General features: G+C 41.9%; 1 protein-coding gene across 3 annotated transcripts in view; it reads left to right on the forward strand.

Annotated features, from left to right (window-relative positions):
• The window catches only part of ANK2 (ankyrin 2), a 509,522-nt gene that overhangs the window by 63,551 nt on the left and 422,197 nt on the right, over positions 1 to 23,774 (forward strand). Inside the window, exon 2 of one of the 3 annotated variants that reach the window (XM_053254664.1) lies at positions 9,197 to 9,257. The exons of the other annotated variants lie outside the window; for them this stretch is intronic. Within the exon in view, the coding sequence (XP_053110639.1) occupies positions 9,237 to 9,257 (21 nt within the window). The 5' untranslated portion in view covers positions 9,197 to 9,236. The remainder of the gene's footprint in view (positions 1 to 9,196; positions 9,258 to 23,774) is intronic. 3 annotated transcript variants of the gene reach the window in all.

Raw genomic sequence — 23,774 nt, forward strand, 5'->3', positions numbered from 1 at the left:
CCATTGAATCTGCTAGTGTAGCTGCCCCCCCCCAAGTTAATTGGGATTGCAGCCCCCAAAGTCTGATCATATGCGTTGCTGTTCTAGCTAAGTGGTGCCTAGAATTAGGTAGTAGGTTTCCGAATTTGCGAGTTGAGTTGCTGTAGCTTCTTGCAATATTGTGCTGTGACTGGTGCTATAGTAGCAACACACTAAAGGTTCCCTTCATGGGTGCATATACTTAAGGGATTGTGGCTCACTGCTGTGTGGCATCCTAGCAGCTAATATGACAGCTAGGTAGGTTTAATTGGCAGGGTGAAGAGCCAGACCCTTCAGAATGATGATTTGTCATACTGGTGGCAAGCATTTCTGATCATAAACATATGCTTCATTTTCTATCACTGCTATTATTTCTTTTGTCAGTGTCAAAGTTATCAGCGGCATTTGTATTGGCAAGGATAAACCTGATGTAACTGGACATTAAGAACACAGGAAGCTGCCTCAAGTTGTTTCAGACCTTTGGGTCAGTATTAGGCATGTGCCCGCAACGTTTCGGAGGCCATTATAAAGGCCTCCGAAACGTTTTGGTGCTGGGTTTTTTGTTTTTTTTGGTGTTTTGGTGCTGGCAGGGGTAGTACTTTAAGGGTGGGAGAGGGTGTACTCACCCCTCCCGCCGCATTCCCCCCGCCGGCACTCTGTTATCTTTAAGCCCCTCGGGGCGGACCCTTCTGTCCCGTTTCCCCTGTTGCCGGAAGTGGCCGGAAGTAGCGAGCGCGTGTGCGCCCGTTGCATTTGTGCACCTGTCTGCCGTGCGCGTGCACAATGGGTGCACGCACGCTTGCTACTTCCGGCCACTTCTGGCCGACGGTGGAAACGGGGAGGCAGGGAGGAACGTGGTCGCCCCGAGGGGCTTAAAGATAACATAGCGCCGGCGGGGAAAATGCTGTGGGAGGGGTGAGTACATCCTCCCCCGTCCTTAAAGTACTACCCCCGCCGGTGCCGAAGATATTCGTGCACATCCCTAGTCAGTATAATCTACAATGACTGGCAGCGGCTTTCCAAGGTTTCAGGCAGGAGTGTCTTCCAGCCCTCCCTGGAGATGCCAGGGGGTGAACCTGGGACCTTCTGTATGCAAGTTGCACCACTAAGCATGGTTAGTGTTGATTCAGACATATTGCTACAGTAAGATTAAAGCAAACCATGTAAGGGAAGGATAAATTCAGGCAGAAGAAGTGCAGGAGGAGCACATAGCTCATTCCATATTGTCTAACCATGGTTAGGAAATTGTGCATTGCAAGTGCTCTGGGTCTATGTGGCTTTTTGGCATGTCTAGCTTCTGAATACTGCTCTAAATTCAGAGTAAAATAAAACTTTTTTTTGTTTTGCAGTGTTGTATTTGTAGACAAAGGTCATTTTAAAAAGCTTTCAGATTTTTGAAAGCATTTGTCAGCTTAAAAGCATGCAATCTGTCAAGTGTTTTAATACTGGACAGATTGTGAAATTTACACTGTCTAGAACGGTATTGTGATTGTGAGTCAAACTTTCGCTATGTCCCAGGAAAATTGCACAAAGGCTGTATTTGTTCTTTTTATGTGACTCCACTGACTCAGTTCCAGGCAAGTTCACTGAAACAATTTGAGACAGAAAAGGGAACTAGTTTTAGAACAGATTTTTAATGGGGAATAGCCATATCAGCTGATTTGCAAAATCTTTAGTAAAACATATATATAAAAGAAGGATTTCTCATTAACAAATTCAGGCTATTTCTTTTAAATTTGCTAACTGAGCAAAGAGGCAGCTTTTTAAAGTGGTGGTTTTCTTTATTGTGCAGGGGGAGAACAACTGGCCCTATCCAACCCTAGCGCAACATCCCTCCAGTGGCTGTTGCTGATGTCTATCTTGTGTTTCTTTTTAGATTGTGAGCCCTTTGGGGAAAGGGATCTTTCTTTCTTTCTTTCTTTCTTTCTTTCTTTCTTTCTTTCTTTCTTTCTTTCTTTCTTTCTTTCTTTCGCTTTGGGAACTTTTGTTGAAAAGTGGTATATAAATATTTGTAGTAGAAGTAAACTTTTTAAAAATCCACAAGAAACGCATACAGATAAAATGTGACATGTTTTATTTTTGAACCTCACTTATGCAGTGCAGGGGAGCCGTTAACATATATTTATACTTGAGAGTCCTTTTTTGCAGCTGTTTTGGCTTTTAGATGATCACCTTTTCTTTTTATTCAAGAAGCCATACTATATCTAAAGTGAAGTGTTGGTGACATTGTGCGTTTGTTCAGTACTTGTATTTCCTATACTTAATAAACCACATTCCCACAATAGATCTTGGGTAGCTCAATGCATTGATATTGTTCCTAGATCTTAGCAATCCTGCTGAAATTAAGGGCTTTTTCTGTGTCAAGGATGCCATGGAGGATGGGCTGTGTTTAACTCCCTCCAGAGTGCTTCCACAAGTCACTATGATGAGCAACAGTAGCTAGCAAATGAGAGCTCTGGTCCCCTACTAACCTTTAGATGTGGAAAAATCTTCAGTGAAATGAAGCAGGTGTACAAGTGCTGGCTGCATCTTAGCCTGCATCTTACCTTTTGTTCCCACCCTCCACATGCACATTAAAACTTGCTGTAACAGAACAAAAGCATCATGGGATCTGAATCTTTGTGATCTTAAAAAAATATTATTGATAATCTTCTACCGAAGAAATGACTGTTTTGACAACCTAGTTCTTTAGACATACACTACTTGAGCCAAAGAGGCAAAAAGTACAACACAGACATTTTATGTAGTGTTACCACAATAGCTCCCACATGTGTACACTACCCATGTGTGTATCTGTGCTTGAAATCACAGATACGCACTTGGGAGAATTTTGCTCTAAACCAAATTTGACTCCCTTAAAAAGCAGAGGTTAAATACAGGTTATACCTGCATTTACTCAAAATGAACAGGACTCAGAATCAATTTAAGATGACCTCCTGATTTCGAATATTAAAAAACTTGGAAAAAAACTAGCCTTGGATTCAGGTAAATACAGTAGTTTCAAATGCAGCTTACAAAAAGAAAAGTGAGGATAGTTTCTTGACCATGACAGACACGTTAGGAAATTCCCTTTATGAGGACAGCATGCAACTTTTGAACCTTCGGTTGTGAATACAAAAGAGTACTGCAAACTTGTAAAAGCCCATCATTTTGTCAACAGATTAGGAAGTGGGCCAATGAAGCATAAACAAAGTTATCATATCTACTTTGCGTTTCTTCATGAACAGTGTTTAAAATTTTGCACATATTGCTGTAGTTTTAAGATTGTTTCTGGTCTGCTAGAAAATTAGACTGGAATTGGAAAAGCTTGAACCAGCTAAAGGCAGCTTTAAGACAACAGAGAAATAATGATGGCAGCTTCTTTGTGCTGGGGTGAACCTGATGCACATATAAAACAAGCAAAAGAGCAACTTCAACCATCTTCCATTTTCTGAGCTACTTATTATTTATCCACATGGTAGACACAGCTAACATATGATTTTAACATCTCCTACTGTAACATTTATCTTGTAGTTAGAGATAAAAGGACTGTTGCAGATGACCTCTCTGCAGTGGCAGCAAAGAAGTCATCTGCCTAAGGAGGTTTTTGGTCATCTGCTTCCTTTAGTGTGCTGACTACTGGACAGAGGGAGTGAGGAAGCCATGGGGATTATTTATTTATTTATTTAACAAATTTTTATACCACCCAAAACTTATGTCTCTGGGCGGTTTACAAGAAGATAAAAACAAAGGTAAAACAGTAGTTAAAAACAAAAACAAGAAATTTAAAACACAAAAATTTATTTTTTAAAAAAATATTCTAAAAACAACATTAAAACAATCAAAACAATATCAGTTAACAGCCTGGGTGAACAGATGTGTCTTTTAAGACTTTTAAAAAGTTGTCAGAGATGGGGAGGTTCTTATTTCACTAGGGAGCGCATTCCAAAGCCTCGGGGCAGCAACGGAGAAGGCCCTTCCCTGAGTTGCCGCTAGACAAGCCGGTGGCAAATGCAGACGGACCTCTCCTGATGATCTCAATGGGCGGTGGGGTTCATGACGAAGAAGATGTTCTCTTAAATACCCAGGGCCCAAGTTGTTTAGGGCTTTATAGGTTATGACCAGCACCTTGTGTTTAGCCAATCTTGGCTGTTATTAGCCAGTCTTGGTGAAGAAGATCCATCCCTGGTTGGATGTTGACATCTTGCTGCCTAAATCAGCCACCTATGGGTGTCTTAGGTGTTTTCTTAAGTCTATCCAAAGAGGGCAAAGCCAAAGGGATTATTTACTCTTTGGGAACTTCTGAGAGTCAGGTGTCGAGCCATTTAAACAGGCTTTGTGACGGAATTTGTCTCTTAGTGGTTAGGAGCAGGAGATTTAGGGTGGATGGGTGAGAGTATCCACTACTCTGATTCACCTGTATTCTGAGAGTGCCCTATATGGTTTCCTTCAGAATCTAAGAAGCTACTCTTGGGATGACTTTTGGTGAGATCATTCTTACTCCCTTGGTGATGTATTATTAATGAGCTAAGCCCTTTCCCATTGTTTTATCCGCTACTTTGTTAGCTTTCTAAAAAATTCTGCAGGGTTGATTTTTCTTTTCAGCTCCTACTCTCTTATAGTCAGCGGTGGGGAATTGTTACCTATGTATTTGAGTAATCATATGTGGGGAGGTTTGGGCACTATACATTTATTAGCTGTATTCTGGGCAGGGGGAAATGTGGTGGGAGAGGTTCCAGTCATTACAGTGGAAAGGGCATAAGTCAGTTGCAAACTGTTCTTCTTTCTGTTTTTTTCTTTTCTTACCCTATGGCATCCTGAAAGCAGTAGTGATAGTACCCTGTATATGAAGTTGCTGCTGCTTAATTCCAGGTCGAAAAATGGTACTGGTTGAGCATGGCAACCTGGTATGTATAATGCAGACCTGGCTGGACAGTCTGGGTGTGGGCTGAGGTGCCGTCAGTATGCTGATGACACCAAGCTCTACCTATCTTTTAAATCACAGACACTAGAGAGGCAGTGGATGCTCTGAACTGGGGCTTGGAGGCTGTTATGGACTGGATGGTGGGGGGAAACACGCTGAAACCTAATCCAGATAAGACGGAAGTGCTCTGGGTCGGTAAAAACTGATCATCTGAGTAGTGAGGTAAATCTGGTCTTGGATGGAGTCACACTCCCTCTGAAAGACAAGTCTGCAGCTTGGGGGTGTTTCTGCACACTACGCTGTCCTTGGAGGCACAGGTGGTGGCAGTGTGCTGAAGTAAGTTGGACCTGACCTCAGTCACTCATGCTTTGGTAACATCCAGATTGGACTACTGCAATGACTTCTACGTAGGGCTGCCCTTGAAGATGGTTTGGAAGATTCAGCTGGTTCAGAATGCTGCTGCAAGGATGCTTGTGGGTGCAAGTCGCTTCACAAGTGTCACGCCCTGCAGAAGCTTCATTGGTTACTGTTACTACATTGGTTACCTTTGTATATCTGAATATATTGTTTTCTAGAAAGGTGGGATAAAAATACTGAACAGAAAGAGAGAATGTAAGGGTTTGGGCTTACAGGGACTTCTGCAGAGATAAAGGGCTAGTTAAAATGGTCTGTCCCGGAAGCTAGTGGATCCAAATAGTTAAGTTACAAGGATGACAAAGACCTCCTTAATTTAACACTTATAGATTTTTGAAGTGCACTTTTGAATATAAATAGTATATGCTGGCCTCTAAGAAGCTGGCCTGTTTACCCTGGTAACAGATAGCATACAACTCCTGTGTAGTTCAGCAAATTAAAAATTGGTTCTTTTGTTGTAGAATTCTTGTAACCATCTGTATGGCCATTCTTGCCAATCCATTCCCTTGTGGATAGAGGAAGATCAGAAATGATATGCTTGAAAATTTATATTGACCAAAATTCAGAACTGGCAAGCTGCGTCTATGATTATTTCTTCCAGAATATTAACATGGGAAAATAAGCTTTTAACTTTGCTGTGAACTCTTGACTTGAGTTCCCAGGGAGAAACAACATTGCTACAACTCTAGAAAAAACAAAGTTCATATGCCTCCTCCTGTTTTTCCCTTAATAAGTTGAATACAACTAGAATCTTAAGAATAAAATAATAAAGAATGAGGGATAACATGGTTATGATAGACTGTGAGCTATGGAAATGAGGGATATCCCGTAGAATACAGAACATCTGGCAATGATAAGTGCTGTTGTAATGTACCCCATAAAATATTTAAAAACATCCCGCAGCTATTTAATTGGCCCTGAGCACTGTTCCTTGTTTTCACAAGTGATAGACCAGCATGGATAGAAATATAGTAGTTCCACAAACCACCTAATGGTGCAGCAGGGAAGTAACTTGCCTAGGGAGCAAGAGGTTGCTGGTTCGAATCCCTGCTGGAAACACCTATATCGGGCAGCAGCGATATAGGAAGATGCTGAAAGGCATCATCTCACACTGTGTGGGAGATGGCAATGGTAAACCCCTCCTGTATTCTGCCAAAGAAAACCACATGGCACTGTGGTCGCCAGGAGTCGACACTGACTCGACAGCACAATTTTACTTTTACAAACCAGTGGACACTCATAAATGCTCACAGATAATTAAATGCTCACAGATAATTTTCTTTTACTAGCCAACCCCGCACAGAACATCTGTGCGCTCTTTTGGGGCTCTTTCTTTCCCCCCTCACCCGCCCTCCTGCCCCGGTCTCTCTTGCCCTCCCCTGCTTCCATTCCTCTTCTCCCTCCCCACCACCACCTGCACAGATAATCTCCGAGCGGGCGGCCAGAAAGCGCCCTGCCGCCCACTTCCCTTCCACCACAGCCTCCAATGGGCGCCACACATTCAGCCCCACTCCCTTCCCCCCAAGCCCACCTGCTTCTGCCCCAGTCTCTGGTCCCAATGCCTGCCCACCTGCTTCTCCTCCCCCATTCCCCCAGGCTGCTCCCCCCCCACTCTCTGCCCACGGTTTCTGCTGCCATCTCCTGATGCCCACCTCCTCACTGCGGCTGCCAGCCACCGCCTCGCCTGGGCCCGCCACTGCCGCTGCCTCCTCACAGCAGGCATTGCCAGCTTCCGCTGCCTCTCCGCTGTGGCCAGGCCTGCCGCCTCTGCCTCCCCAACATGACCGGGCCCTCCCCCTCCCCAACGTGGCCGGGCCCGCTGCCGCCTCGCCTGCCTCTCCTTGCTGCCATTAGTTTTCAGTCAACGGGCATCCAGCCAATCGGGTGCCTCCCTCGGCGGCACGCATAGTCTTGCCACATCCCTACGCATAGTTGGTGGCTGGCTAAGAGAATTAAGTATAATGATTCTCCTCCCCATTAGGGTTGGCATGCCGGTCAGTTGATTAGTCTGATGTTGTAAATTGACCACATATTATATAACTGTGATTAAATATTATAAAACTGTCCATGAACTCAAGAATTCCACTTGTGTAGCAGTTTACCTTTTTTAATTTCATAAAGTCATTTCTTAACAAGGGCATAAATTTGCCTTTGCTAAGAAATGCTTGCTGTCTGCCTCTTAGCCCTGCACAGTCAAGGGAAACCCACCAATGTTGCAAAGCTGCTTTTTCTGGCCAACTGCTATAACTGCAAACAATAAACAGAGAAATGCTAACTGTGTTACCTTTAATACCTTTAATAACTCCTCCTGTCTCTTCTCAGTTGGATTTTACTGCTTGTCAATGCTGATGTGGCCCCTTCCATGTGTGAGAACCAGTGTGAGTGTCCTCCTCCCCCCCCCCCCACAAAAGGCTTGGATGTTTAGCATAAGCCAAATGCCAAGAGAACATTGTGTGGCTAGTTTGAAGAGGAAGCACAAAACATTACATTTTAATTCCTGCTAAGTGCATTGCATAGCTAATGCATGAAGAGTGTTTATCAAGTTTAAAGTGGACCTAGGCATTAGGAATGTTTGTGAACTGTAGTTTGGCAGCCACTGATAGTTTGGAAACGTGTAATCCAATACAGAGTATCCAGCAGGCTAATGTGAATTTAGCTCGTTCAAAGGCGGAATAGGAATGGCTTTTGGGGGACAGAAGTACCTGCTTTTGTGCTGTAGCTGTGAAATGTTGGCACAGATTTGAACCTGGCCTTCAAAGAGAGCATTTCACACTTCCTTTTATTTTGCATTATGGGAGATATTAGAATTCACCGTTGTGACATTTCTCAGCTTATGTACCAAAAACAAAAGATGACTTACATTGGAAAAAAATTTTTTTTTGCAGTTGACTAATATTGGGTATGACTGATCTTACTAGAGAAATAAATATTCTTGAATATTTGGAATGCAGCCTTCCGTTCTAAACTACCTTTTGCTCTCCCCCATCTTAGCACCAAATCATCTGTTTGCAGGTGAATGTGTGAAGATCCTTGCACAAATTTGTTTGATTATAGCCTGCTGCTGCTCTATGCAAGCAGTTTTTAGATTGTGAGCCCTTCAGAGGCATGGAACCATCTTATTTCTCTTTCTGTGTAAACCGCTTTTGGCCACTCGGACTTTTGATTAAAAAAAAGTGGTATATTCATATTTGTGCTCATCATCATTGTCATCACCTGCAGCTTAGGTACTAATTCAAACATTGGCTGATACCCTGACTAATAAAGCACTGGTGGAATGAGAGAAGCACTGGTGTAGCACTGGTGTAGCACCATTGCTTCTGAAGAATTCCATACTGTTGCTGCACCGGTGCTTGTGTGTGTGTGTGTGTGTGTGTGTGTGAGAGAGAGAGAGAGAGAGAGAGAGAGAGTGATTTCAGCGATCTCCCCTTCTCCCAGAAGTCCTTTGTGTCACCCAGAACTATATCTCTGAGGTCTGCACAATCCCCAAGGACATATTTTCAGTGGTACAATGCACTTCCTGGGGAAGGGGAGGGGGTCAAAATTTGCTCCTGCCACTGAGCCAGCAGTGGAGCTGTTAGTTGAACTTTTCAGAAGCACAGCTGTTTCTCCCATTGTACTGATGCTTTGTTAGATTGTCTGTCATCATTTCCTAGTGACATTCGAAGAGCAATAAAGCAAGCCAGTCCGCAAACACAGGGTCATAGCAAAGAACAAAGCAGCAGCACTTTCTGGTAGGGAAAATAATTCATTTATCATAGTTCAATAAAACATTTGTTGTATGTCATCATGAAGCATAAACACAAGACATATTTAAGACTGTCATAAAAGTCTAATGTGTTTTTTTTTCTTTTTCTGTTTTAGGTAAGTACCTGAATGAGGATATGAAGAATTGATATATCATATGACCACCATGTTGCAAAAGGTACTCTAGTGTTTTATTGGGCTGCAACAAAGACGTGTCAAGGAGTCTTGACAGACACATATATGGCTGAAAATGTTAACAATAGCTTAATTTTTTTCCATGGACTGAGCAAAGAAATATAACATTAAAAAGTCACTGATGTGATTTTCTAGTTTAAATGTCAAATAATCACCAGATCCTGTCCTTTGGTGCCCTCTATTAGCCCTGATTAATGTCTTAGGAAATTCAGGAAAATGCGGGCAGTCTGTACAAACAGAATTCAGAACTGCTTTTGAAAGCAAACCTTGTCTTGGAATGACAGATTTCTAAATGGAAATGAAGGGAATGAAATGATTAGGAAAGACTAGCCGGTAGTCCAAGGCTCCAGAAAGAATGTTCTTTTGACCATGGTGGAGAGTATGGTTTTAATCTGCTTCTAGAATCTTCCATTTCTTTGACAGTGGTACAGTAGCAGAGCCAGACCAGAGGCGGCCCATGTCCAGCCACGGCAGTGGCCCCGCTCGCCCCGCCCCCTATGTCTGATGTCAGACGCAGTGTTAGCCACGCCGCTGCATCTGACATTGGACACGGGGGCATGGTCTGGCTCCCGAATGGGGCTGTACGGCCCCATTCAGGAGTTAGATTCAGGCCAGCACTGCGTTTGCAGCACTGCCAGGGGCGACTCTCCCCTGTCTTAAGGCAGGGAGAGCCTCTCCTGGCGGCGCTGTGAACACAGCGTTGGCCATTTAACTCCTGAACGGGGCCTTGTGGCCCCGCTCGGGAGCTAAACCAGCCCCCCCCCGTATGACGTCGGACACAGGGGTGTGTGTCGGGGCTGCGGCCCGGGTTCTTTGAACCCAGTCGCCCAATGGTGGCTTCACCCCTGCAGTTGTATATTGTTCTGTGGTATATTGCTGCTTTGCTGTTACTTGCATGGCAATATCTCTTAAGTCCTGATAATAAAATCAGAAGATTTACCATCATGTCTGATTCATTAAGAGATTACATCACTGAATAACCTTGGAAGAACCGAGTAGCTGATTGGCTGCTCCCTAGATAAATCACCCTGTGCCAGCTAGATGATTACTTAAGTGCGTAAGTGCTTGCTGTCGGAAGGTAGGATGCAATTGAAAACAAGCTGTTAATATAATATGATATAATGAGATTTGTGCCTGCAGCTCAAAAATAAATAAATATCTGCTGTTGTTTTATGTGGTTCATGTTTTGGAATAACATGTATACAACAAGAGTTTTACTTATAATGGTTGTTGTAGAAATGAATGTTTAGCTCTTCAGAAGAGGGAGCAAAAGGTAGATTGGCTTATAGCTCCACCTGTGCAATGCTATTGTGCTAGATATATTAAGCAAAAACACTGGCTCATGTACAGAGCGACCCTCTGTGGCATGCAGAGTCAACAAAACCACCTATTCCCAGGGCAGTCTTCTAAGCTTCCTGAAAAGCCCTTGCTGACGGTTGATGGACTGAGCAACACTGTGGACTATGGTGTGGGTGGCTGAAGGAGAAACAGCTGGATGGAAACCACTACTCCATCAGTGGAGCTCCCCCTGGTTTCCAGGCTCTCCCCTTTACAGCCACCCAAGTTGCAGCACATGAGAAGTTCAGGGGGAAGCGATGTTTGAGTGGACTCTGAGCTCTGTGGTGTTGTATTGCATTTGAGCCATGTTTGTATGTTGCAGGTTCATTCAGTGGCAATTCTCCTTCTTTCTCTCCATCCTTCCTCCCACTAGACTTTGTAGATCAACAGCAATGAACTATTAAACAAATTCAAGAGCTGGTTCACACCATGATGGCCTTCCCATCAGATTACTGTTAGGAATGGTCTTGATAGTGGCATATAGGGCTGCAGTCAGGGCCATACAGGTGCTGTTTGTTTGAACTAGCTTCTCTACAGTGATAGAGAGTTGCCCTACTTTCATAGGGCATCTCATAGAGTTACTGTACTTTCTGCAGTCATAGAAGCCCTCTTTATAATCATTGCCATTACAGAGAAGTCTAGAATGAGCAGATCCATACATATGATGGCTTCATGAGATTGTGGTCTTAATGTGTGTATTCCTCTGCAAACTCTTGAGCCGGTTACCTGGAAGTTGCTATGATGTGTGAACAGGGCCTATATCTCTGAGCCAATGTGATCTGTTATTGGAAAATAACATTGGTGACCTAATGTATACATTGGTGTCACTTACCACTCTTCTTTTTAATCAGTTTCAGAGTCATTAAAACCAAGTTCATACTGTGCCGTCTTTACAAAACCAAAGAACAGTATGATTTTGAGCTGCTGCTCAGGATTTTCTCCACAGTATTACCTTTTCATAACAGCACAGGCTGTCTTATTAGCATACATGATATACATTGTAAAGCAAGTGATGGTACCAGGGAATTGGCTACCCAGTGATCTGTGGTGCCTGGTGTCTATGAGAATGAGTGTCTTTCTCCTCATATTTTAAAGACACAGATCTGCTTCTGTGAGTCACTCCATTTTACTAGTGGCTCGTGGAGTAGTTTGGTGGTAGTAAACATCAGCCATACCATTTGGTTTTTGATTCTCACCTAAGGCATACCAGTGAATCATAGTAAGTTGTGTTAATGATATGTAACAGAAGACCAAAACACATATAGAAGAAAACAAACAGATTTATTGTATCTGCTAACCTACCTTTGTAGGCCTTGGTCTCCAGATGGGCATAAATTAGCTTACTTACTTACTGATTGAATTTATATACCACCTAGCATAAAAATCTCAAGGCGGTGTACAGAATTTAAAAAATATATAATATAAAACATTACAATTCTTAAAAAGATAAAAATAATAGATAAAAACACATTAAAATTTAAAAATTCCATTTCAGTTGAAGGCCTGGGTAAACAGGTATGTCTTCAGGGTCCATGTTCTTGCTATGCTCAGCAACCCCTGATCTCAGAGACTTATGCACAAAAAAACCCTTATTCCTGGCTATGGAGATGCCCAGGCTTTGTTCTAATGCACACAGGCATTGTAGGGGCACACCCTCATCCTCTTGGAACAATGTTAGAGCCTTTTTAGTTAAAATTAGCTTAAAATTCGTATTTTATATGGTATCACAGAATGATAGCCAGGATGCTTTAGAGCATTTAAATATAAAATTGCACTTTAATTAAATTTAAATTTATAATGATTTGAAAAATACTGCAGACATTGATTTTTTTTTAAAAAAAGAAAAGTTATGCTAAGCAGGGATTCTATGCAGAGCTTGCAATATGACCAGTGTATATACAAGTGTGTTGTAGATCTTTCTAAGCTTTGAAATTTCTTATAAGGTTGGTTTAGAGTTCTGCTTGAAATTCTAAATACAAATACTAAGGGGGGTGGGGGGAATCTTTTGATTTCTGTATCTTTCCTAACTAAAAACTTGGGAATGTGAAGCTTTCAAGGATATTACATTTATTCAAACTGGCACAGTCTTCATGAGAAATATTTTCTGTGATTTGTTTGTGTGTACAATTTATCCTGAATTAAAATTTGTGGCTCATTTGGAAGGGCTGCAGAGAATTGCTCTAATGATAGAAAGATTCAGTTATAGCAATCTGTTCTTGGCTATTCAGTTTATTGCATCTGACATACTGTTACTCTCCTGAAATCTAAAAAGCTTCCTGTTGGAAATGCATCTTTTGTGACCTATCCCTCCTCATTGCTTTGCTATAATAATTTCAAGTCCATTTTCACTGCCTGGCTGCAGCTGTGTGAGTTAGTTTCAAAAGCCTGCCCATACTCCCTGCTGGAAAGTTACTTTAATATTGATGAAACAAGCTAAAAAAGGATTATAGAGTAAGTTCTGATGTTTAGAACTATAGAAATTTAAAAGGTAGGCTTATAGTGTCATTCATTTTATATCAGCCATGATGTTTGCACTAATAGGAGGACTGGACCGCTAGTTCAGCACAGAAAGCCACTTTTGAATGGTTATTTTATTTTATTATTATAGCAATACTTAACAATACTTGTTATCCCACTCTTCAGACAACATGGCTCCAACAGGAGCTTTCATAACAAATTAAAATCACAATTGTACAATAAAACCAAACAGCTATACAAAACAATGAATCGGTAGAGCAGATAAAATTCCAACACTAATCAAATTAAAAACTATGTTTGTTTCTTAAAGAATGACTATGCCTTTCTTTACAAATGGGAATGAATGAATGAATAAGGAATCAGAGGGCTATATCTCCAAAGCTATATATATTCAGCAGTATATTTACCTTTAGCCTATTGTAATTTGTATTATTATGTTAAATGTCAAACTGCCTTTTGGAAACAAACCTGACAAATTCAGGAAGAAATGGAAATCTGGAACGGTAGAATACCACTAGTAGGGAGGTCAGCAGTACCAGAGAAGTCAATTGTTTGTTACATCATCAAAGGTATAACTGTGAGCAAACCAAATGTGAGCATTTTTTAGATGATTCTTACAATGAGTGGGGTGCGATGATTCTGGATGTGTGAGAGGCATAATTGCTGTAATATAGAAATGTAGATCCACATAGGACATACAAGATTGCATTAAAAGAACCATCGACGTCGACGTGTGACATATGTGGAGCGCGCGCGCGGCGGCGACAGGTGCGCGCGCGCGCCGGAGCGGGCGCATGCGTGTTACGTACTTCGGCAATGGCAGGCTAACGACGGGGGCAGGGGCAGCAGCGGGGAACGCTGCCACCCCAGAAACTTTACAAAAAACCACAGCGCTGGAGGGGGAAGAGCAGCGGGGGGGGGGGGGGAGTACTACCCCCCTGCCCTTAAAGCTACAACCCCCCTCCGTGCCGAGCCGCCAGACCGGCTCAGATCCGGACCGGTTCGGAGGCCTCCAGCATGGCCTCCGAGCCGGTTCGGACACATTCCTACTACAGGGAGCAGCTGTAGCCCACCAGGAAATGCCAGAGATTGAACTAGGACTTGTATACAAAGCACGTTTTCTGTGGTCCATTGAGTTATGGCCCCTCCCCAAAGTGTAGCTTCTCTTTTTCTCAGATGCATGGCTAGTCTGGGAATTGAACACAGGACTTCTCAAGTTCACAGCAAGAAACATTTCCCTGGACCAAAAAGGTGGTCCAAAGCCAAAAAGGTAGTACAGCAAAATGGAGAGTACCCATCACCTGTGGTCCAAAATGGTGCAGTCCATTCCATTGCCTTATTCTGCTGCATGTGTGGACCTGGTCAGAGTATTTTCACACAATCCTCCTTCCCCGTGAGGTTTCAGAATAGCATGGGATATTGCCATTGATGCTTAGCAGCCACATCTTATACATAAAAATTATGTATGTTTTCTTTACTTGATTCTGAAAAGTATGGAGTGGTGATATAAATGGTGAAAAGAATGAAGGATTGACTGTAAACATCAGTATATTGTAAATGATTTGTAATTTTCCCCATCTGTTAAGGATCTAAGGATTTGGCTAGTTAAGCCAACAGCTGCTTTATCATAGGATTAAAAGACAGCACATAAACTGTCTTTCTTATAGCAGCTGGGTTTTTCTCTGTGAGAGGCAGTCACCTACCTTCTTGTGGCTCTTGCTTTAGGTGGATCTTGCTCTCTCTAGGGCCGGGGAGACCCGAATTCAAATCCCCATTCAGCCATAATACTTGCTGGGTGACTCTGGGCCAGTCACTTCTTTCTCAGCCTAACCTACTTCACTGGGTTGTTGGGAGAAATTTAAGTATGTAGTACACCACTCTGGGCTCCTTGGAGGAAGAGTGGGACATAAAATGTGAATAATAATATAATTCTTAATTATCTATCTATCTATCTATCTATCTATCTATCTATCTGATATCACTTTCCCATCCTCTTCTAAGAAGTCAGAGGGTGTCACAATAGATCCGTATCCAATTTCATTCTTTAATTTTGACCATCTCTCATAATATTGGTCATCTTATATAATTTTTTGGTATTGTCTGAACAGGCACAAATACTGTCTAAAGGAGCCTTCTGCTTGGTGTATTTGTTTGGTTTGTTTCTGCACAGTGCCTTCAACATTCTGTGTTCTATCTATCTATCTAGCTATCTATCTATCTAATAAGATGCTTGATAAAAATAGGGAGAAAAGCGTTCCATTTTATTAAATGAGGCTGGTGCTTCAGGCACGCATCCTCAATGTATTGAATGCTGCCTGAAATAACATATTTGAATAGTTTCCCCCCGGATCATTTAACCCCCCCCAAAAAAAACCCCCCAAAAACCCAACAACACCACCAGATGTAAACATAATAAGAATTGGGAGACAGAATCCTATGTGAGGAGTATAGCGCTACTAAAAATACTTCCTTTCTCTTTAGTGAGAATGAATATAACACTCCAATAAAATCTTGAAGTTAACTCTAGTGAAATAAACATATATATCTGAGTGGCTTACATGTCCCACAGCATAATGCAGAGGGTGCCAGACCTGACCACACAGCTGCAGTGTGGGGCTCTTGTTCAGTGGGGCTCTGGCACCTTCGTTGTGCTGTGGGGTCTTGTGTAGTGATGCTGCTGCTCAAGTTGGAAGGACTGGGGTTGCTTACTTGACTACACAGTGTGCATTATTCCCAATGAATCATGCATGCCATGTGATAGCACAAGAGGCAGCAGTCCTGGTATTTAAGTACTCCTGGTATTTAAGTACTCCTGTCCTTAGCCATGAGCATCATATATTCTACCAACTTTTTCACTGTCTCCCATCACTAAAGTGTTGGGGTTAGTTAGAACAACTGCATTTCAAATACTGGCTTGGAATAAATTCAAATAAATATTTGTATTTGGGCCTCAAGATGGTGATGGTGCATTGTGGTGTGGTGATGGAGATGGTGCATTGTGCTTCAGGGAAATGAGAGTTTATTTATATTCAGCTCCATAGATTTGACTGATGCTGGCAGTTTTCACAAAGGTACTTTTAAAGTTCTGATATTATCCAAAGTGCATGTTGGGTACTGCAGACTTTTCAAGTCTTTTCTTGGCTGCAAAGAAGAAAAGGAGAATTTGGAGTGTTACCAAAATATTTTAGGTAATACTGGACTAATTTCTATTGGCATGGAATATGTAAACTTGCGAGTTACTATATTGCAAATCTTCCATTACATAATATTTTATCAACAAAGGAGGTTGTTGGTAAAATATATCATCTGACATATTTCATGTTTCTGGGACCAGCATATCTAAAACAGTATGCCAGGCTAGTTAGAATACCATCTAGAAAGCTGCCTGTGGGGGAATGGCCTTTTTGTTCTCCTCTGTTAATAAGACCCGGTGTTTATATAAACTTTCAGTTTCATTTCAACTCTCATTTTCACTAAGCTTGAGTTTCTAAGGGCTAATTTTCATATATTAGAAAATTAACATATGAGGGTGGTGGCCTCTCAGGTTTAGAAGGTCTTGGAGGAAACTGATTATCTAGATCCATTTCACACTGGCTTTCAGGCGGGCTATGGGGTGGAGACTGCCTTGGTCGGCCTGATGGATTATCTCCAATTGGGAATTGACAGAGGAAGTGTGACTCTGTTGGTCCTTTTGGATCTCTTGACAGCTTTCGATACTATTGACCATAGTATCCTTCTGGATCGTCTAAGAGAGCTGGGAGTGGGAAGCACTGTCTTACAGTGATTCCGCTCTTACCTCTTGGACAGATTCCAGATGGTGTCGATTAGAGACTGTTGCTCTTTGAAATCTGAGTTTATGTGTGGTGTCCCTCAGGGCTCCATACTGTCTTCAATGCTCTTTAACATCTACATGAAACTGCTGGGAGAGATCATCAGGGGATTTGGTGCGGGCTGTTATCAGTATGCTGATGACACCCAGATCTTCTCCATGTCAACATTATCAGGAGATGGCACAATCTCCCCAAATGCTTGCCTGGAAGCAGTAATGGACTGGATGAGGGAGAATAAACTGAGACTGAATCCAGATAAGACGGAGGTACTTATTGTGTGGGGTCAGAACTCCAGAGACGATTTTGATCTACCTGTTCTTGATGGGGTCACACTTCCCCCAAAGGAACATGTACACAGTCTAGGAGTGCTTCTGGATCCATACCTCTTCCTGGTATCTCAGGCTGAGACAGTGACCAGAGGGGTTTTATATCAGCTTCAGCTGATACACCAGCTGCACCTGTTTCTTGAGATGAATGACCTCAAAACAGTGGTACATATGCTGGTAACCTCCAGAGCTGACTTCTGCAATGTGCTCTGTGCCTTTGTACGTAGTCAGGAAACTGCAGTTGGTATAGAATGCAGCAGCCAGGTTGGTCTCTGGGTCATCTCAGAGAAACCAAATCACTCCTTTGTTGATTGAACTACACTGGCTACCAGTAGGTTTCCAGGCAAAATACAAAGAGCTGGTTATAATCCATAAAGCCCTAAACAACTTAGGCTTTGGGTATTTAAGAGAATGTCTTGAGCCCCACCGCCCATTGAGGTCTTCTGGAGAGGTCATTCTCCAGTTGCCGCCAGCTTGGCTGGTAGCCACACGGGGATGGACCTTCTCGATTGCTGCCCCAAGATTGTGGAATGTGCTCCCTACTGAAATACGATCTTCCCCATCTCTGACAATTTTTAAATAGCACTTGAAAACCCACCTCTTCACCCAAGCTTTTTCAGCTTTTTACATTTTAAAGTTTTAATCTGTGCTTAAGTTTTAGATTGCCTGAATTGTTTAAAGATTTTTGTGTATGTTTTAACTTGTTTTGTGTTGTTAACCGCCCAGAGATGAAAGTTTGGTGCGGTGTACAAAAGTGCTCTATTATCTCATTGATGTGCACTGTCTCTAATAGGAACATAGGAACATAGGACACTGCCATATACCGAGTCAAACCATTGGTCTATCTAGCTCAGTATTGTCTACACAGACTGGCAGCACCTTCTCCAAGGTTGCAGGCAGGAATCTCTCTCGGCCCTATCTTCAGGATAGGGAAGTCAGGGAGGGAATTTGAAACCTGCTCTACCCAGAGCGGCTCTATCCCTGAGGGGAATATCTTACAGTGCTCACATGTGGTCTCCTATTCAAATACAACCAGGATGGACCCTGCTTAGCTAAGGGGACAAGTCATGCTTGCTACCACAAGACCAGCTCTCCTCTCCAGACCAGCTCTCCTCTCTTTATATTATAATAAAATATAAAGCTCTTAAAGTAATGACCATATTCATAATTTATATCAGGCTGAATATGTTTTCAGTGCTATTCAGGATGTTAATTTCTGCTGCTTATATACAGTATTTATAAAATCCAGTGCATATTTGGCACAAAGCTTAGAGGATATTAGAAGGTTACAATGATCTCACATGACAGAAGTATAAGCTTTGTCTTAGAAATATATGGAACTCTCCAAATACTCTAATTCATTTTAGCCCCCAAATACAGTAAGATTGTCAAGGAGGTTTATTGAGTCTGGGCAATCCTGCTTCTTGCTACATTGACTGACTACTTATTGGAGTAAGCATTTTATTCTATAGCTGGTTATTCTGCAACTGGTTATTCTGCAACTAACTCATGAATTTGTGAATCTCCACAGCAGTAAATAAAGCTTAGTCTACGGCATTCCCAAGGAGATTATACATGTTTTCTCAGAGATAAGCCCCACTGTGCACACTTAAAGGTAAAGTGTTCCGTCAAGTTGATTTCGACTCCTGGCACCCACAGAGCCCTGTGGTTTTCTTTTGGTAGAATACAGGAGGGGTTTCCATTACCTCCTCCCGTGTAATATGAGATGATGCCCTTCAGCATCTTCCTATACTGCTGCTGCCCAATATAGTGGGGATTTGAACCAGCAACCTTCTGCTTGTTAGTCAAGCATTTTCCCGCTGTGCCACTTATCTCAAGTAAGTATGCCCAGTATTACAACCTGAGACAAACTGGGGAAAAACACAAGTGAACTGATGAATAAATTATTACATTACAGAAACTGAGCTGTTGGGTGACCAAATTCACCAAAAGTGACAAAGTGGATGATAGTAGCCAGTGGCATAACTATAATAGGGCAAGGGGAGACAGTTGTCTGGAGGCCCACTGCCTTGTGGGGGGGGGGCAAAGGCAAGTCACATGACTGACTCCCCCAGCTGCGCACCCGCCCGGGCTTCCTTCAGTTGCATTCATCCTCCAAAACTGATGTGAGTGTTAAGAGCTGGAGCTACCAGAACAGCATGTCTTTCTCTAGTACCATTAAATGACTTGCAGCGTCCACAATTTACAAAACCTTTAAAAAAATAATTTAGGATGATGTTCTGTTGTGGCACATAGGTGTGTGTGTGTATCTATCTATCTATCTATCTATCTATCTATCTATCTATCTATCTATCTATCTAAACGATATAAACGATATATAATTATTCTTTTTGTTACCACTATTCAACCTCATTTAAGATTTCTTTACTTCATGAGCTGAACTTCAGTGAGGGGGTCGGGCATTTTAAAATCTTGTCTCTAGGCCCTATACTCCAATGCTTCTCCCCAATAGTAGCACTGGCAGTAATGGCCAAATTGCATGCTTTCCCAGGAAATCCATTATCAGGAGGAAGCATGATGGAGTTGCAAGAGTTTTTTGTTATTGCACTGTTAAAGTATTTTAAAATTTCTGGTTGCTGAGAACTGAATATGACATAAGAGTTATGTGATGGGAACTCCTGATATTATTTTGTTTTTTCCAAAAGCAGCCATGGAGAGTTTGATTTGGACTAGGACAATGGAATAGAGTGCTGAGGAGGGGGAGTCCCAACTCCCTTGCATTGTGACTAGAATCCAGATTGCCCCCCCCCAAAGTTGCTATTAGCCATAGAGAGGAAATAGGGAGCCATAGAAAGAGGAGAGCTGGTCTTGTGGTAGCAAGCATGACTTGTCCCCTTAGCTAAGCAGGGTCCACCCTGGTTGCATATGAATGGGAGACTTGATGTGTGAGCACTGTAAGATATTCCCCTTAGGCGATGGAGCTGCTCTGGGAAGAGCAGAAGGTTCCAGGTTCCCTCTCTGGCATCTCCAAGATAGGGCTGAAAGAGATTCCTGCCTGCAACCTTGGAGAAGCCACTGCCAGTCTGTGTAGACAATACTGAGCTAGATAGACCAATGGTCTGACTTGGTATATGGCAGCTTCCTGTGTTCCTAAACTATGGCCACAAAAATTGTGCTCCAAAGTTCTTAACTCAATAGCAGAGGTAGATCTATAGGTCAGGAAACACACACATGGCAAAAAGTTAAAAAGACTCCAGTGACAGAATTACCCTGACCATTTTCTACCAAAAAAAAAAAAAGTACATACATTTGAAAAATAGCTTCAAAATTATTTGCTTAAAAAATAATAATTTTAGGAGGTCCAGTCATCACCTTCTGAATTAACATTGAAGACATTCATTAAAATACACCACAGCTTATTAGTGCCTACTACCTGCAGTGGTACTTTGCCATGAAACTACCTTAAGTGGTGTGATTATTATTGCTCATAATACTGGTGTGTGTGTGTGTGTGTGTGTGTGTGTGTGTGTGTGTGTGTGAGAGAGAGAGAGAGAGAGAGAGAGATATGAATGAAAGGAAATGTATTTGATTTATGTGAGCTGCAAAGATTGCACATATATATATGACTCTCGTAGAAAAACTGTCCCATTCTTGGAGAACACTTCCACCTTTTGATAGAAAGATAAACACTTAAGAGTATCTTATGTAGATTAATATGGGGAATGACTTAATTTTAATGAACCCAGAAGAGCAAAATGATGTTAGCATAGACAAAGGGGCACTGCTGACTTTGTTACCTGGTGTGAATCAATGTCTGGTATGCAGTGTGTTCTCCTTATTGGAAGTAGATGAAGGTCTGATAGTAAGGTGGACCTATAGATCGCTATGTAGACAGAAGCACTAGTGATGGAGGAGCTCAAAGGAGTAGAAGAGGCTGGTGGCGTAAACAATCTTTCTGCAGTTTCTTTGCATGTTGAGGAGCTTCACAAAAGTGTGAGTTCCTTGACCTTTGACTCACCTAGCTCTAACGTGTATGCTCAGAATAATACGATATATAAAGGCTCTAGAAAGGAAGCTCAAGGGGATTTTTCTCTCTGTGAGGTAGAAGTTGGGCCTGAAGAATATAATATTTATGAATAAATGGTAGATATATGTTGTGCTGACAAACGTCTGCTGAATTAGGCTGAATTATTTTTACACTGACATTTTCAATAAGATACAAATGTGAGATTAGTATATAAATTAAAAAGTGATTATATCTTGTTCTGAGATAGAAATATATAGCACAACCATAGGCAATGAAGTTTACTAGGTAAATTAAGCCTTAGGGTATAAGCACATGGACATTCATTTTGCCAGATGTGTGTCTACAAAAAGACAGGCTCAGCACAAATTGGGAAGATGAGGGTCATGGTTAATATACTCTATAAAGGGATATGAAATAGCATAGAACATATCATGTTTGGCCTTGCTTCTGGATAATAAAGGCTGATTGGTCAATTTCTGTAGGAGAGCCAGTGTACCAGTTTTGTGGCTGACATGGATCAGATGCATTACAATGCTGCACAATCCCCATATGTGCAGCAACCAAGAGGTGGATAGGTTCTTTATTGTGTTCTGTTGTATGTGGGAATTGGACCATAGCTCAGTGATAGAGCATCTGCTTTGCATGCAGAAGGTCTCAGTTTCAGTCCCTCACATCTCTAGGTAGGGCTGGGAAAGACTCCTGTCTAACCTCGGAGAGTTGCTGCTGGTCAGTGTAGACAATACGGAGCTAGATGGACCAATAGGCAGGCAGCTTCCTATGTACATTGGCATCTCAGTCTTCCTTATTGCTTAAAAATATTGCCTCTTCAGTATTCAAGCATATTAAATTCTGAAAATGTTTCACATAAACCAGACTTTACATAACCTTGAGATTAAATAATAATTTTGAGATCTTTTTACTGTATTCATCTTTTGTTTTTTCCTGGGCATTTTTGTCTATTATCCCAAAGATTAGTAACATCCTTTCAATTAAAATGAAAGTTGAGCATTAGAGACTTTTGTTTTTCAGGGCACATGATCAGAGAAGTGACTGATTTGTCATGGTCTGAGGTTTTCCTGACCTACTTATTCATGGAAAACATAATGAAGTATTTCAAATGGGTAGATTCTTCTCCCACCTTTACACCACCCCTCCCCACTGACAGCTTCTTCCAAGTCATGGGGGGGGGCGGGATCTGCCCAGGGGAAAAGATTTTCACAGTAAGTGAAAAGGAAACAGAAGCAGAACTAGGTAAATGACTAGAAGCAGCTGGAAAGCTTTCTCTGGGGGCTGTGTGTGCATGTGCCTGTGTGCACGTACGTGTGTGTGTGTGTGTGTGTGTGTGTGTGTGTGTGTGTGTAAGCACTCTCCAGTGGCTGCTACTGCTTGTAATAACTGCTCGGAAAGGGCACTGTCTCTCATCTTAATTCTGTTCACATGCTATGTTCAGCACATGTACAATTTGTATACAGTGTACGCATCTGTACACACACACAGTTATTCACATGTTATGTTGAATGCACATACAGCACTACGCTTCCTATCTGTATCTTGAATTTCAAGGGACTTGTACCCAGGTTCACTTTTAAAATGAACACACACACACACACACACACACACACACACACACACACACACATACACACACACACACACACACGTACAGACATCTCAACATACCTACAACATAATAGATGTTTCTGTTCTTAAAAGGTAATCTATTAATTGCCCTTCAGAGCTGAAACCCACAAGCGGGCTATGGTATTTGCTTTATACATGTGGTATATAATTACATATCAGCGAGGCTGGTCTGACGTCAGATGTGGGGCCTGGCTAGCCACACCCTCAAGTCCGATGTCAGATGCGGGGGCGTGGTCTCCCTTCCAAACACTTTTTTTTAGGTTCAGAAGAAGAAGGAACTAGCAAGTCAGACAGCAGTGGAATTGAGCATGTGGATTTGCTGTGATTAGCGAACTAATTAGTGAAGCTGGTGAAGCAGACAGAAGGAGAGGGAAGCACTTATTAGCTACCCCATGTCATTCATCAAAGAGAAGAGTCAGGGCAGGTAGCATAGGTGCTGCCATGGTGAAATCAAAATCTGAAGGAGAATTTACATCTTACCCATGTGAAAACAAACAGTTTTGCTTTTGGATTCTTTTAATCCCAATTATCTTAAAATGTTTAGGAAGTGCTTCTGTTTTCTGTTGAGAATCTCCTTCATATTCTGATTTATGATTCATATGAAAAACCAATGAACAAGCACAAGGGAAGAAAAATATTGGTTTGGAAAGGGCATTATGTTGCAAAGAAAGTATGTTCATCTCTGAAATACCAAGCACTGTTAATATTGATTGATTGATTGATTAATGCCGTCAAGTCAGTATCAACTCTTAGCGAATCTTGGCAACCACATATATAGATATGTATATGCATAAACTAGATAGATATTAAAAGATAGACTTTTAATATTAGCAGTATCATATAAGGAATAGCTGTATATGAAAATTGTGCTTATTGCAAAAGATTTTTCTGCAACAATC

Source organism: Hemicordylus capensis, chromosome 5, assembly GCF_027244095.1.
Source record: "Hemicordylus capensis ecotype Gifberg chromosome 5, rHemCap1.1.pri, whole genome shotgun sequence".
Classification (NCBI taxonomy): domain Eukaryota; kingdom Metazoa; phylum Chordata; class Lepidosauria; order Squamata; family Cordylidae; genus Hemicordylus; species Hemicordylus capensis.